This window comes from Gymnoscopelus braueri (assembly GCF_963280865.1).
Source record: "Gymnoscopelus braueri genome assembly, chromosome: 22".
NCBI classification, from domain to species: Eukaryota; Metazoa; Chordata; class Actinopteri; order Myctophiformes; family Myctophidae; genus Gymnoscopelus; species Gymnoscopelus braueri.
Genome location: NC_137624.1, coordinates 22,144,799 through 22,161,436, shown reverse-complemented (window position 1 = coordinate 22,161,436; position 16,638 = coordinate 22,144,799). Strand labels below are relative to the sequence as shown.

The 16,638-nt window shown below is 39.3% G+C and overlaps 1 protein-coding gene across 1 annotated transcript; it reads left to right on the top strand.

The window, feature by feature from the left end:
• Positions 1-814: 814 nt before the first annotated feature.
• osbp2a (oxysterol binding protein 2a) lies at positions 815-12,601 on the top strand (the record flags this gene model as incomplete). The annotated part of the gene is given in 14 exon segments (XM_080420236.1): positions 815-952; positions 1,461-1,547; positions 1,549-1,597; positions 1,600-1,641; positions 1,904-2,060; positions 2,270-2,336; positions 2,461-2,598; positions 3,047-3,292; positions 9,041-9,161; positions 10,385-10,488; positions 10,659-10,754; positions 11,105-11,289; positions 11,601-11,821; positions 12,459-12,601. Coding segments are annotated over 14 exon segments (1,794 nt in total).
• Positions 12,602-16,638: the final 4,037 nt, after the last annotated feature.

Below are 16,638 nucleotides of genomic sequence, written 5' to 3'. Positions count from 1 at the left end.
ATTGAGCTGTTTCTTTGTTCTCTTGCGAGGTGAGATGTAATAATCTCCTGTAATAATCTGATGGAAAATGCCCATCTTGGCGAATGACAATAAGACTCTCTCTGTCTTTCTCTGTCCTGTATTTCAAGAGCTGAGACTGATGCTTTACCTCATGCCTACACAGGAAACAGAGTGCAGGGAACGTGTAATGCGTCATCTTGTTTTTCTTTTTCTCGCCTCAGCTGCTATAAATAGCTCAACCTCCCAATGGCACAGTCCTGCGTTTCCAGGACAACCACGTTCATTCATAGCTTTGAACATGTGGATGAGAGTGTGTACAGCCTCTCTGTTTACTCCTTAACCCATTGATACCTGGGACGCATCTGTGTCACTTTTAGATTTCTTTAGGCTATTCAAAAATAGCAGATATACAAGCTCATAGCGCGGCACCGAGTGCCGCGCTACGAGCTTGTAGATCTGCTATTTTTGAAAAATCGTGAAAATTATTTTTAAAATATTTTTTTCCGATTTTTTTTTAGGATTTTGAAAATGTTTAGAAGCCGCCTCAGGTCTTAATGGGTTAAGCCTAATTTATATACTTTGTCATAAAACACGATGCTTGCTTCGTACTACCTCTTTGTCAATTTGATATCCATGAACATCTATACAGCCTATTGTAGTGTCGCTGTTACGTAACAGAAAAATAACTGGGGACAGTATGACCTTCAGTAATACCCGAGTGTCATACTGTCATTTGTAATTTATATAATTATCGCTCAGTTCAGTTGGCTGTATGTTTTATGAATACAGGTTTATGAATGTGATTAAAACATCCATGAACTTCCTTTCTCCTCCACCTTTGGTGGAAGATGACTCGGGAGACGAGAGTCTTGTACCACACGAGGACCGTGCACTGACTCAGCGAGCACTCAAGACTTTGGCCATTAAGCTTGATTTCCTGCAGTTAGATCCTGTGAGTTAACAGTCACGCATAGTGCCGCCCTCTACTAGTGTACTGGAGAAACTGCAGGGATCCACTGATGGCACAGACAAACACTCTCTTCTACATCTTACAATATGAGTTTGTCCAATTTGAGCTGCACTGTATTTATATTCTTCATTGTTTTAAAATGTCCCTCACAATTTAGTCTCCAATTCCTAATCAATTGCCACTGTGGCTGATCACAACTGTTTGGTCTTGGGGAAGGTTTCTCGAGTCTAGAGTCTAGACAACTACTCTGCTCTGATACACGTGACATCACTGGCTGCGTCTTTTCACCTGGCAGTGAAGAGTTGCATGCAGTTGCCTGTAGGCTGTAGGAGTCTAGTAGTCACTAGTGTCACTATAGTCTAGTGCAGTGACAGAGAATGCCCTCTCTACCTGGCTTCCCACCTATGAACACCCTGTAATGGAAAGGCCAGCAGGTGCCATGCATTTGGTGAATTATGGTGCTTATGAGGTCTCCATTGATGGGATCTAGATCTTGTGTGTTGACACCTCAGGCTCCTCTGGACCTTTTGGAAATAGCAGAAACTCCCACAGCTGGAGGTGGCAAAAGGCCCTGCATGCAGCATGAGAGAGAACATCTCCCCCATCTGGAGGAGACCATTGGACAGCTAGCCAGCACAACAGCCTAGAAAAAGCCTGGAGGAAGAATCCCAGTTCCAAATAGGTTAAAAGCATCTCTCTCTCTCTCTCTCTCTCTCTCTCTCTCTCTCTCTCTCTCTCTCTCTCTCTCTCTCTCGCTCTGGCTCTGGCTCTTTCGCTCTGGCTCTTTCTCCACTTTCATCCTTGTCCTCAACAAATTACAGCTCTCAAATATGAATACAGCCACCTTCTGATCGGCAGTGGTATTGCAGTCATGTCACTTTGATTTGTGGCTGATATTTTATACTGTAATAACAAGGACTGTGCCACAAACAGTGCCCTCAATCACCTCACTGTTTTTGCAGCAGCTGATGTGGAGGCAACTCAAAGAAGGAGAGGTGTGGAGAGACAATGAGGAGAATGAGTTCATTGATGCCATGGAGGAATCCCCTGCATTCATATCTGTGACTGCCAATGACCACACAAAGCACAAGTAAGATTTCTGCTCTTTAAGAGGAGTTACATAGGAGCTGGATCATCTGAACCCAGCTCCACTGATGTACAATAATTATGACATCACAACCTCAAGCCTGGATCATCTGACCTTATTGTGGATAATTAACATACATTAATGGAGAAAAGTACTTAGGTAAATTAAGCAAAAGTTGTGTAATGAAATATTGTGAATACAATTTCTCTCAGGCACTCAGGGAGTAATCAGAGTATGATGAGTGGAGGAATTCCCAATGACTGGAGCCACAATGACAACGTAAGTCGTCAAGCAGGCTGATCTTGATTAAGTAAAATGTAATATGCATTAGACATGTTACAGCTGTAGCACTATGCTTACATTAAGAGTACCTCAACTACTGTTGTTTTATTTTTTAAACCAGGACTCGACTAGCTCAAACCACACACAGCTACGAAGAACGAGACGCAGCCGTATCCCTGACAAACCCAATTACTCCCTCAACCTATGGTGCATCATGAAGAACTGCATTGGCAAAGAGCTGTCCAAGATACCCATGCCTGTAAAGACTTGACTTATCAACTGGTTCTTTGTCTCCTTTGTATTGTTTACCACTTAAGCTCCAGGTCGTATGATATGAAGTTGTGAAAATATCAGATCCACAAGCCCATTGTGTGCATGTCCTGTTTTCACTATTTCAGAAAAAAATTAACGTTTTGACATTTTTGGGAAAATTTCACACATATACATGCCCAAGGAACGCCAGGGTTAAATGAGTAGTTCACCCCAAAATGACGTATTTTCTATCAATTACACACCCCATGAAGCCTTTAATATTCACAGAGATTTTTTTGTTTTTGTCGCATTCCTATGCCAATAATTTGATGACCGGCGGAGACTCAAATGCAGGTCAATTGAGTCTCCTACCAGTCGTGTTGAATATCGTGTACCTCTCTAGGGCCTTATCTCCATACTCAGATTACTTGTGTGTTTGTGTTAACGTGCTGCAGGTAAACTTCAACGAGCCCTTGTCAATGCTGCAGCGCCTGACCGAGGACCTGGAGTACAGTGAGCTTCTGGACCGGGCGGCTCACTGTGACTCCTCCTTGGAGCAGATGTGCTTGGTGGCTGCCTTCTCAGTGAGCTCCTACTCCACCACGGCCCACCGCTCAGCAAAGCCCTTCAATCCTCTCATGGGGGAGACCTATGAGCTGAACCGCTTAGATGAGTATGGGTATCGCTCCATCTCTGAACAGGTGAGGCACACACAGAAGCGGTGGTGGGAAAAAAGTATATATATTTTTTCTACTTAAGTAAAAGTATCAATACTGCAATGTAAAAGTTCTGAATTAAAAATGTACTTGAGTAAAAGTACAAAAGTATTGGTATCAGAAGTACATAAAGTGCCAAAAGTCCTTATGTAGAATGTCCCATTTCACAAGTCTTTCACAAAGATCATTTGAAAATAGCAGATTTACAAGCTCACAATGCGTCGCTTGCGAGCTTGTAGATCGGCTATTTTCAAATAGCCAAAGTATATATATAGGGCTGAAGTGGTTAACGTACGTTTTGTAATAATAATCTAAATCTACAAAGTTACTAGTAACTAAAGTTTTCATATAATTGTGGTGGAGTAAAAGTACAATATTTGCCTCTGAGATGTAGTGGAGTAGAAAATTGGAAATACTCCAGTAAAGAAAAAATACCTCAAAATTGTACTTAAGTACAGTACTGAAGTACATGTACTTAGTTACTTTACACCACTGCACAGAGATACACGGGCACGGGCACACATTGTCGCTGTCGTGTCAGGTGGTACTTGTGCGTCCAAAACCGTTACATTTCAGGAGATGGAAAAAGGTACCTGTGCTCAAATGGATCTGTCGTGGCAGGAATTAATGTAGCCTATACCTACTTCAGTATGACTTATAGAAAACAATTCCCACAAGGGTAGAGTGGAATGAATCAATGTATTTATTCAACAAAAGGCGAGAGCTCCCGGAGACTGCCACATGCAAATGCAGCCCCCCCCCCCCCCCAATATCAGACATGTGTTCCCTTTATCAGTGGTGGAAAAAGTTCTCAAATGTTTCTCTTAAGTAAAAGTATCAATACTGCAATGTAGAAGTACTCTGTTAGGTAAAAGTCCGGTACCAACAAAATTATTGGTATAAAAATGTACTCAAAGTACCAAAAGTAAAAGTACTCAAATGTTTGAAAATAGCAGATCTACAAGCTCACGACGCATCGCGATGCGACGCGTTGAGAGCTTGTAGATTGGCTATTTTCAAATAGCCTAGGTATAAAATAGGGCTAAAGTGGTTAATGTATGTTTTATAATGTAATAATTTATATCTGCAAAGTAACTAGTAACTAAGGTTTTCAAATAATTGTAGTGGAGTAAAAGTACAATATTTGCCTCTGAGATGTAGTGGAGTAGAAGTGAAAGTATAGACAATTGGAAATACTCCAGTGAAGTAAAAGTACCTCACAATTGTACTTAAGTACAGTACAGTACTTGAGTAAATGTACTTACTTTACACCACTGCCCTTTAAACACAACAAGAGAACCCAAATAGATGGAGGCTTGGTTAGTGGACAGAGCCATACATGGCTCTTTCTACATGACCATGCTAGATTTACAAACAGTTACTCTGACAGACTGCCAACAGGTGAGAACATGATTTGCTTACTAAACTGTGAGTTGTAAATAGACCTGCATAGTGACCAGATGTCCTCTTAGTAAAGGCTCACAGGAGGCATCACTATAGAATTATCACATTATTACAGATCCATTGTAGTTATTTAGTCACAAGCTCTTTATACTTTTCATTGGTTAAAGGTAGGGTAAGTGATTTGCTTTTGTTAAAATAAATGTTAAATAGCTCTATATTCTGATAGTACTCATTGCTATTGAGCGTTTGTTCAGTAAAAGGAGTCTCCCATGTCTCTCCAGCTCTTTATTAAACCGAAAATGCATTTTCAGTGCTCTCTCCTGATTGGCTTAAATGTTGTCACCTACCTGAAAATGTACTATATTCTGTTTACTAAAGAGCTGGAGAGACCCCTGTGACCGAACAAACGCTCTGTAGCAATGATTATGTGGTAAATGGTCTAAGTTTTTCCAACGAAAACAAGTATCATCTCCTGAGTGTTAAAAATGATGAACAAAGCTTCGGTTCAAGTGTGGGTTTATAACAATGTATTTATTGTCATAGAGGCAAAACCATTCAAGGGTCAAATGAGAATAGCGCAAATTACATTACAACAAACACACCTTTTATACTGAACAGTAGGTCTACCTCCATTTCTTTAACAATGAACTTAGACACGCCTTTACTTTCTCAATAGCCAATAACTTTGTCAGGTAAACTGCATCTGACTCCACCTCTCACATCAGCGGGTTTTTTCAAAGAAATTAATTAGCACAAAACTTTAAACCAATATCTCTACAACAGTTATTTTGCAAAGGTATGACTTTAAAATAGAAACTCATAATTCAAACATTACTCCACAATTCATGTACTTCAAGAAATGTCCAAACAGCATAAAAAATATGTTTATGTTAACCCAGAATAATAAAATAAAACAGAATTAAAATTATTACACTAAAAATAGACTTTATGCATGATATCCAATTAAAATTTCATGACTATTTATCACCAAAGTTTTATTCACCTAATTCCTATAAATACGTTTTGAAGGGTAAACCAAATGATATTATTTAATATTTAGAAGTCATGTTTCTTCATCCAGTTAAACATTTGACCATTCTCTGTAACTCTAAACAAACTAAATGAGTGATCCTATTTAACCCAAGATACTATTATATTTCCACCTAAAGTCTTATTTACCTATTTTACAGTTTTTTAAAGGATCTTACATTTTACTATTTCTCATCCTAAGTCTACTTTAGAAAAAGTTACAACCTAATAATTAGACTCATTTACATTAGGTAATTTACATTTGGCTAAATGCTTAAGCCTGGTGACCTTTGGTTTTTCACAGTCAGGGAAAATTACTGCAACTCAACTCTATTTTATCTTACTTATCTTATCTATTTCCTTACAAACTTGCTTTTTGGCTTCCAGCAACTGTCTTGCTTGTCTGGGGAATCAGTAAAAGAGAGGAACTCATGATTTATGCTATTTACATTGGTGACCACCCTCTGTTCTCTTCATCAAAGTAGTTCAGTCTTTGGAGCTTCATCAGGTGATGTACTCATCACACCTTTCAATGTAAATGTGAGAACTGATTAGTCTTTTGTTAGGCAAACTCAGTCACTTTTTGCTGGCACAGTGGACTTTGAGTGATACATCAATTTCTTTAACCTAGTTGCTTATTATTAAACCAATGTGTTATAACAAAATAATCTGGTAGTAATAGCGGATTCACACTATGGTCCCGGGTGCGCACTCCAGACCGCTTGGCAGGTGTCGCGCTAGTGTGAATGTTGCGCATCGTTCCCCGAAACGGATCACCGTTCCGTACCCGAAACCACCTCCGGAGGCAGTCTCGGATCCGGATCATGCGTTTTCGGGTACGGTACGCTGCAATGTGAAAGCAAGCGTGAAATTACATTTCTTCATTAGACCAGAGGGAAAAGTAAATTTGAAGTGCCAAATTGTTTTAGTAAGAAATTTAAATGGCAAATAGCCTACATATTTCACATGAACATTTTGTTCATGCTGTTATGATTTGTTACAATGTTTTGTTCAAATGTTTATTTTCTTTTATTGAAGGACATGATGTTTTGGCTGACTTACTTGGCTGTTTGCAATAAAACAGGGTCATTGACCAGTATTTCTCTATACTAAGTTTTTTATCAAATCTTATTAGTGTGAAATCATATCTTTGCTGTTAGGAAGAAACCCTGTATCGCCATATTGCAACTTTTAATGCTTTTTCATCATAAATGAATGCCCTATTGTCATACAGTGTCACACAAAAGTAGCAAAAATAGCCAAGCTACAAGCTGAAAATGCGGCGCAATGCGACACATTGAGCTTGTTGATCTGCTATTTTTGATATTACAATATAGAGCAGATAACCACACTGATCTTGCATTGGAAAATATAATTTTTATTTTAAATATGAACAAAGGCAGGAGATGCACGTCCCCACAGTTCTTTTTTACACACAGTGCTGGACCCACAAATCATAAATAAATAAAAATAAAAAGGTGAGTCTGCACACAAACTGCTCTACAGTCTTTTAAAATTATAACCAAAAGCTCTAAAGTTAACGTTTCTCCCATGTAGGGCTAATAAATTAATACATAAAATAAGGAGACTCTTTTTAAATAACCAAAAGTGAACTTTCTCTTATTATTATTATTATTACTTTGGAGACTATGGCAAGCGCGATCCTATCGCACACCTTCCTACATGACCAGATATGGCTTTGCAGTCCAGAGGATGAGATCTGCACGTAATGCGCGGATGCGCAGATTAAACAACAGACAGGCAGCGTTGCGGAATGCGTTTGTGTCAACTGTACTTGTACTTTTCTTCATAGAGAAAAAGAAGAGCACAGGTCATATATATATATATATATATATATATATAGTATATCTTGTGGATATCTTGTGGAGTTTCAGCTACTATGCATCCCAGAAATATATAGCTTATAAGGCTTTGTAATTTGAAATTTGTAAGTAAATATGGTAACTCATTTAGATGTAGGCCTACGTAGGTTTATGGTTTCCCAAGGACTATAGCCGTTTCACTCATGATGCAATTTCTCTTTCATAACAGATACATACATGTGCCAGATAATCCCCACACCAAGAGAGTAAAAAAAGAAAAGACGTTGGATTGATTGATTGATGTACTTTATTTAGACATGAGACATGAGAAACAATACATGGAAGTACAATTCACAATACAAGGTTTCAGTCATTCAGTCCGACTTCACTGTATAGGCTACTATAGTTGCCTTTTCATAAATGATATATTTTTGTACTTAAGCTGTCGTGAAAGTTTATAATATTTAGAGAAATTTAAAGTTTCAAATGCAAAAGTAGTAGTAGTTGTGAAGGTTAGCAAACTGGACATTTAGACTGAATGTTTCCTGTATCCTCATCTTGTAATGCACACAAGTGTTTCACCAGGTTTTATTTGTGTTGTTTCTCATAAGCGTACATCCGTTGTCCGTCAACAACACATCAGTCTGTGCTTTGACTTCTGTGCGCTCACTGCGCTCAGTGCGTTGACTCTCTCCCCAGCCGCAACCCTATATGTATGCGCGACCAGCACAAACATTGTCGCATAGTTGATGACGTCTGTGTCCACTGGCGAACCACTATGTGCATGCCGCCACCTATAGGATCGGGGGTATATATGCAAGTGTACTCTGGTGCGCAAGGATCTTGGCCAATGTGAATGCCGGCCAGCTGGTAGAGGCCATTCGTACTCGGGAACGGTTCGAATGCAAACGGACCCAGTGTGAAGCCGCCCTAATATTCTCATGTGTAATAACTACTTTTAGTCCTGGATATACCACAATTACTATCAAAATATAGTACTTTAACCTTTTAACAAAAAAACAACAGCAAAAAAAATCACTTACCCTGCCTTTAAATATTTATAAAACGCACAAAACAACTTAAACACCTGGAGTCCCTGCACAATACTGGCATATGACAAATTATAAAATAGGGCATTAATAAAAATCTAAATAGATTATTATACACTCACTTGCAGCCACACATGAAGATTCTTTTTTTTTATACCTATCAAATCCTACTTCAGTTTTCAACTTCACCAGGTGAGTGTTGCCCACAGAGGAGCGCGGAGGGGGCAGCAGTTCGGAGTTAAGTTTCTTGCTCAGGGACACTTGGACCTTCGGGACCTCCAGAGTCCTAGGCGGGCTCACTAACCATTCAGCTATGGCCTGAATACTGAATACTTGATACACGCATGACAAAATTGCACAGAAAAGAGCACACTGACGGAGCTACGAATCTTTGCACGAAAATAGATGCCATTCTTTCACTCTCTCAGGTCAGTCATCACCCCCCAGCCGCTGCACACCATGTGACATCACAACGAGGCTGGACCCTGAGGCAGGACATTACCATTGACAGCAAGTTTCGTGGGAAATATATCTCTGTTATGCCTTTAGGTGAGAGCAAGAATTAATATGGTGCAGTCAATTCTGACATTTGATGACAATTATCAGTAGCAGGGAAATAACAAATCAAATCCAGAAATACTGTAAATTAAAACTGCAATCTGTAAACTTCTGTGCCCTATGGTATTCAACCCCTGGTCCCCTGTGTGAGTGCCAATTTCTGCCAAAATGTCTACCGTTGAGCAGTGGCGTTCCCAGAAATTACATTTAGGGCAGGCGAGATCCCCCCCCCCCTCCGAAGGGGGGGGGGGGGGGGGGGGGACAAGTTAACAACACAACAACACTACCTGACTACAAAACTGAAAAACATTAATAAAAACAATAATAAGTATAATCAATGTATGTATTTTTATTCAAAAAAAAAAGCAGCATTACAGAAAAGGCGAACATGATGTCCTGCACAAATTATTGAGTCATTTCAACATTGTGATTACAACAGTAACAATAACAGCCAAATCAAATAGTTTTCAAGCATGTAGTGATGTCTCAAAACATGAGACGACGGGGCTTGCTGCACTTGAAAATATCTACAACTGAATCGTAGTTCAGACCTTCAGTTAAATCTCTCTCAAACGCTAGGAGACACAGACTAGGCGAGAGGTTGTCATTGTACTTCTGCGAGGAGTTTTTATGCCAGGTGAGTAGCCTACAGGTGATGGCCCAGCTAGACCCCCACTCCTGGCACTCCTAGTACCCCATGAAGACAATGGCATACATGATTTGCATCACTATAGGCGCGGGTCGCTCTGCTGAATGGATACGGTAGTGATTGACTGCCTGCCTGCGTGAATGACGGCCGCTGTCTGTCAGTCTTTTACTTTATTTTCTAGGGGTGGCGAGATTTTAGTTGGGCAGGCGGCCGCCTGCCTTGCCTCTATGGTGGGTACGCCACTGCCGTTGAGCTAGAATGGAAAGTCCATCTGGGCAGAGGATAAAATACGATTTAAGCCTAATGCAATACCTCTTGTCAACCAGTAGTGGTCCTATCTAACCACAGGATATAAATGTCTAAAAAGAAGAGCATGCGCACCAACTACACCCACCGCAGTTGTGTTAGTTATATTGTAATAACATACTCTACCATACAGATTGGTCAACATAACATTTAATTCACTTAAAAAGGTTATGGATTGCAGCTTTAAAGTGAATACAGAGGAATTTCTTCTTTTTGTTACTATTGTGCATCTTTGGTCATCTTCTTTGTTTCTCTGTAGGCTGTATACACCTTCAATTCCACTCAAGTGGGAATCATTATGTCTGGAGCAAAGTCACCTCCACTGTGCACAACATCATTGTAGGAAAGTTGTGGATTGATCAGGTGTGTTATGTTCAATAAATGTGAAAATATATTTGATCCTCTAGCTCCTCTACCTTCCAGTGTGTTAGTCATAGTTAATATCTCATAGCATTTCTCTCCCTTACATTCCTTCCTCTCTTTCTCAAATCTTCCTCTGTGATTGTTTCCTCCTCCTCTTTTACTATTTGTAGTCTGGTGACATTGAAATAATTAATAACACTACCAAGGACACCTGCCACCTCAAGTTCACCCCCTATAGCTACTTCTCCAGAGAGGTCCCACGCAAAGTAAGTCTATTGTCCCTTCAGTCTTTGCACATTTGCTTCTTTGAAGATTCACTTGATAATAATGACCATATTCATAGTTGGCAAATGTTTTCTTATATCATACTCCAACCATCGGAGTACATTAAAAAGAATGCACACATACACTCATGTTAACTAGTACACACATGTTTGTGCATATTTAAAGAAAGTGGACTGTAAAATAATATCTTTTAGTAATAAATAGCTTTATAAATTACTTTGAGACTGTCTGTCTGATTGAATGGAATGCCGAGAAGACACGGCTTACAATATGACCAGTAAAAAATAAACAATACATAAAGAATTTACCCCATCTTTGCCATTGTCTCAAGGTAACAGGGGTGGTAGAGGACAGTGAAGGAACAGCGCATTATATTTTGTCTGGAACCTGGGACGACAAGATGGAGAGTGCCAAGATAGTGGACAGCAGCGATGGAAATGGAGGGTCTGAAGGCAAACAAAAGATGGTTTATCAGACTCTTCCACCAAAACTGCTGTGGAAGAAATACCCACTACCGTATGTTCATTTTCAGTTCACCCCATTTCCAACGCATCTTGTAAGAAAACCTGTACCACTCTTGCTAAATTTGCTAAAGTTTTATGCCGTCGTACACAGATGTTGCACGCCAATGTCATGTGCTGAAAATAGCAGATCTACAAGCGCACACCGCACGGTGTGTCGCAAATTCGTGATTCAACACATTGTGAGTTTGTAGATCTGCTATTTTCGGCACAAGATACCATTGTACGCCGAAATATAAATCAGGCTTTACAATCCCCTACCCCATGCCTACCCCATACATTTTCTTCATGTCGCCCAATGCACAGGGATAATGCAGAGAACATGCACTTTTTCTCTACCCTGGCTCTAACTCTGAATGAGCCAGAAGAAGGTGTGGCCCCCACTGACAGCCGTATGCGTCCTGACCAACGCCTCATGGAGGCAGGTTTGTGGGATGAAGCTAACGTCCACAAACTGCGTCTAGAGGAACAACAAAGACAGGAAAGAAGGAGAATGGAGGCACAAGCCAACGAAGCCCTGCAACAAGGTATGTAAACCGAGAGAAATAGGGGAGAGGGAGACATGGGTGAAGCTGTGATAGCCACTAAGATGATTTTGATGAGTGCAGGGGGGTACCTTCCATTTCCCAGCTCTATCCACTCAGCTACGTCTGTTCAGAAGAAGATAGCAAATATATAGTATATTGAGCAGTACCTACTAGTACAGTGTGAAGTAACTGGTGATACTTGATAGGGGTGGGACGATATGGGTACCTCACGATACGATATAGGCCCATGATAACAATATATATCACAATATTTGACGATATTCGATATATTGCGATATCACGATATTCAATATATATTGCAAGAAATTTCACCAACGATATATCACGATATCTGAAAATATCGATATATTGCGATATCACGATATATTGCATGAAATTTCACCAACGATATATCACGATAGTCCTTGTATTCAATTCATAAACACATAAAATAGCACCAAACAGTTCAAAATCATTCTTCTTTTTCTTTTTTTAATATCGATATTTTTCGGCAGTATATCGATTAGTTATCGCGGGAGAAAGTATCGTGATATATCGCAATATCGATATATCGTCCCACCGCTAATACTTGAGCAATATGCCAAGCATGTACTGAATAGCTTGTGGTAACCTGCAGGCCAAGACATCGAGGGTCACCAGCCAATGTGGTTTGAGAGGAGGACAGATGATGCAACAGGCGAGAGCACCTACGTCTACAAGGGTGGCTACTGGGAAGCTAAAGAAAGACAAGACTGGAGACAATGTCCTGCAATCTTCTAAGATTGTTTCTCCTGCCTCTGTTTTGACAGAACGTTTTGAGGACAGAGTTGATTAAGAAGCAGAGAGAGGGTCAACTTGCCACAGCAAATACAGTATGAGAGGTGTGAGTAGTAGTGAGTGAGTGAGTGAGTGAGTGAGTGAGTGAGTGAGTGAGTGAGTGAGTGAGTGAGTGAGTGAGTGCGTGCGTGCGTGTGCATGCATGCGTGCATACAATGCCAATTTATATAACCGACTTTTCACTAATGTACTTCAAATCACACCTGCTCTTCTATAACATCTGCAACTTTACAAAGGCAAGCGCTTGGTTGGTGTGTTTGTTCTCCAAAATACTTGGCAGAGAGAACTATTTTAAATTATTTGTGTGTATACGGTATGTACAGTTACGGGTAAGAAAATGTGAACTGCAGAGAAAGGATTGCCGTATTGAAGCACTGTTTCATAGGTTGTACCTGATGGTATCTCTCGGGAGAGCGTAGGAAAGGGACAGCACTCACTGGATGACCTTTGCTCAAAGTGCTCCTCCAGCTTCAGTCTGACTTTGACAACAGATTGTGAACGGACTGCAGCAATGCATTCCACAGTGGAAATATTCATTGCTCCCATTCAGTTTACGAGAACATTTTATATTTTTGTTAAAATCACTCAAACTGTGTTTTTAGAGACCATTCTGACATGGTTCGTTAGAGATAAGGTCACCACTGTATATAGCAAGCTAGAAGCAGGTCCCCCTGTTTGCATAATTGACAATTGACAATTCACATTATGACAGCATACATTCTATAGTGTGGAATAAACATATTTTTGTGCCTGGTTGCATAGAATATATTGAGTTAACCTCCCCTTGCTTACACCCATAAAAATGTATGGTGCTGGTACTATATACTGTAGTACATTCCTTTATTTGTGTGTCCCTAAAAACATTTATTGTGCACTTCTGCATTCTGTGTGAATCACAGATGATTGTAATATACTGTAAAAAGCCTGTTTGATTTTGGCCAGTGTATAACAAGGTAACAAGTATTATGATAGAATTATCACATGTACTGTATTATTACTGGAAGAGAATATTGATTGTTCTCAGTTGTCCTGAACCTTTACAGTATATTCTGTTAGAACTAAAATGCAATTTGTGTAAGCATAATCTTAAATGGATTCAATTTAATTAAATTAATATCCAAGTTTTGGATATTAAATTATGAATCAGAATATTAAATTATAAGTTATGTAATTGTAGTGAAGGTGCAACCGAGATCAAATAATGCACATACTGTATTTACTTTGTCTGGTGGCAATTAAACATGCAACTAAGTTTTTGTAAAAACATAAACAAGTAGCTATGCATGATTTTAGAGTTACTTAACACTGCACTAGTAAAAAACCCTCATCACCTAGCAGATTGTATTTAGATTCTCACTGGACATGATGTGAACTCACCTTTTGTGCCCTATGACCTGGGAAAATTAAAAATTTAAGCTAAAAAAGATTAAAACTGTGTGCTTCTTCACAACCACTGCCAAAAGAGAGCCCTGCTAGTCACAGGGGCCTGAAAACTAAATGTCGGTTGGTCTGTATGTCCACCCATCCAACTCTTACAATTGTATGTGTAGGTCGCAAACAAGGTAACTCAAAAGATACTGGCAGGATAACCAAGGAATTTGCTGACCCCATGACCTTTCCTCTAGCGCCACCCATGTGCCAAAATTTTACTTTGCACACAAGACAACTGATAATCTAATAGGCAGATTGCAGGATGTGCCCTACTGATTTTAGTGACACCATGACTTTTCCTCTAGCGCCATCTTTAGGCCAAAATGTCAAATTCCATACAAAATAGTCTTGACACTTTGTTCCCAAACTTCTTGGAACCTGCTTCCTGGGGTTTTAAGAGCAGCCCGACCTCAAGCCTAGTAGTGGGTTTTTATAAGACTTTTTGTCTTGATAATTCACAAGTGACATGTGGTAGGAATCAAAATAAAAGGTCATGATGTCATGATAACCCACCACCTAAATCTCTAACCTCAGTAGAGATTCTCTAAGGAGTGGTTCTCAAAATAGGGTTTGGGGACCCCCAGGGGTCCTTAAAGGGCAAGACCACTTTGGTAGAGGTTTGGGTTGTGTAGTTACCTTGCCATGATGTAACTCCAAAGGTGGGCAAGAAATTAAAAAAAATTGCTCCATTGATTAGAAATTGATAATTCAAAATATGCTCCTCATTGACTTACATTGTACGGTAAAACAGCTCTCAAAGTCACTCTTTTAGCACAAAAACGAACGCAAACAAAGTTGATTCAGACAATATAGAACATCACCAAACCCAGTACTGTTTTTTTTTTAAATAAAAATGTCAACTTCCTGTTGATTTTGCCATTTTTAATAAGTAGAAAACCCGGACTGGATCCGCGGATCCGGATCCAGATTTTCAAATAGTAAAATCAACAGGAAGTTAAAAAAAAAAAAAAAAAAAACAGTACTGGGTTTGGTGATGCTCTATATTGTCTGAATCAACTTTGTTTGGGTTCATTTACGTGCTAAAAGAGTGACTTTGAGAGCTGTTTTACCGTACAATGTAAGTCAATGAGGAGCATATTTTGAATTATCAATTTCTAATCAATGGAGCAATTTTTTTTTTATTTCTTGCCCACCTTTGGAGTTACATCATGGCAAGGTAACTACACAACCCAAACCTCTACCAAAGTGGTCTTACCCTTTAAGGTGGTTCCCCTATAAAAGACAATGAAGAGCTACTTAAACCTTTTTTATACAGTAGGAATTCTCCTCGTCGGTAACAAAGCCTGATTAAAATGTTGTCTTATTTCACTTACAGTAATGGTTTTTAACTGTACATTTCCCTAGTTAATGGTTTTTAAAATGAGTTTTTGTAAGGAATTACATTTTCAGAACTAATTAGAGCACATACTGAGAAGGTTATGACAGGGTTGGAATAGAAAGCTGTGTGAGAGGACAGAGTGTTCTCTGGCTAGAGAACACCCTGTTTGTGTGCATTTTACAGCGTTCTGAGAACAGCATGTTCCACACTGACAGTCTGGTGTGGATCCCAGCTGAGCTTCTACAGCAGTTTTCTCAGGCAACTTCATGTACAGGTACAGTATGTGAGAGCCAAGAAATTGTGTGTGCACGTGCGTGCATGTGTGTGTGTGTGTGTGTGTGTGTGTGTGTGTGTGTGTGTGTGTGTGTGTGTGTGTGTGTGTGTGTGTGTGTGTGTGTGTGTTTACCCCAAATCTGAATGTTGAGAAAAGGATAGCCGACACTGCAAAATAAACCATGCACTGTAAAATCCTCAGTGTTACTTTAACTCTGAAAAGTACACATGGATAAATTAACCCTGAGGATTTTACTGTATAGGATTGAGATATTTCTGTCTCTAATATATATACACCACACTTAACCCAATTGCAGTAGGCTTTGCTGCGTGGATTATACGTTTTATCTTATAAGGAAACAGTTTTTGAAACAAATCTCCAATTAGAACATTAGGGGCCATTTTGCTTCATGCAGGAGGCAATTCTTTTGCATATTTTTCAATGAATAATGAACTCTGTTATGCAAATATAAAAAGACCAGACACCATCTTCATTCACTGTTACATATACTGAAAAGACAACCAAGAAACTTCCCAATGTCCATATACAGTATAAAAAAGTTATCACTGATTCTGTGATTCATTGATTTTATTATTGCTATCTCTAATGTAGTTATTTGGTTTTACTCCCAGTCCCTGGCATTTGCGTGCAAATGGGCATTATTTTATCAAAGTGAAATACTTTTTTGCATATTACAGACATTTTAATTGATTGATTTTAGTATTTCATTGCTGGCATTTTGGGGTTTGAACAATGTTTTCCAGAATGCTCAAACCGGGTTACTTGGTTAGGTACACCTAAATTGGGTATCAGAGGTCTTTTAGAGAAACTTAACACGATGGATGTATGTTATATCTTATATAACCTTTATTTAACCAGACAGTCGCAATGAGGTTAAAAACCTGGCCAACAACAGAAGTGTGCAACAATTATTCA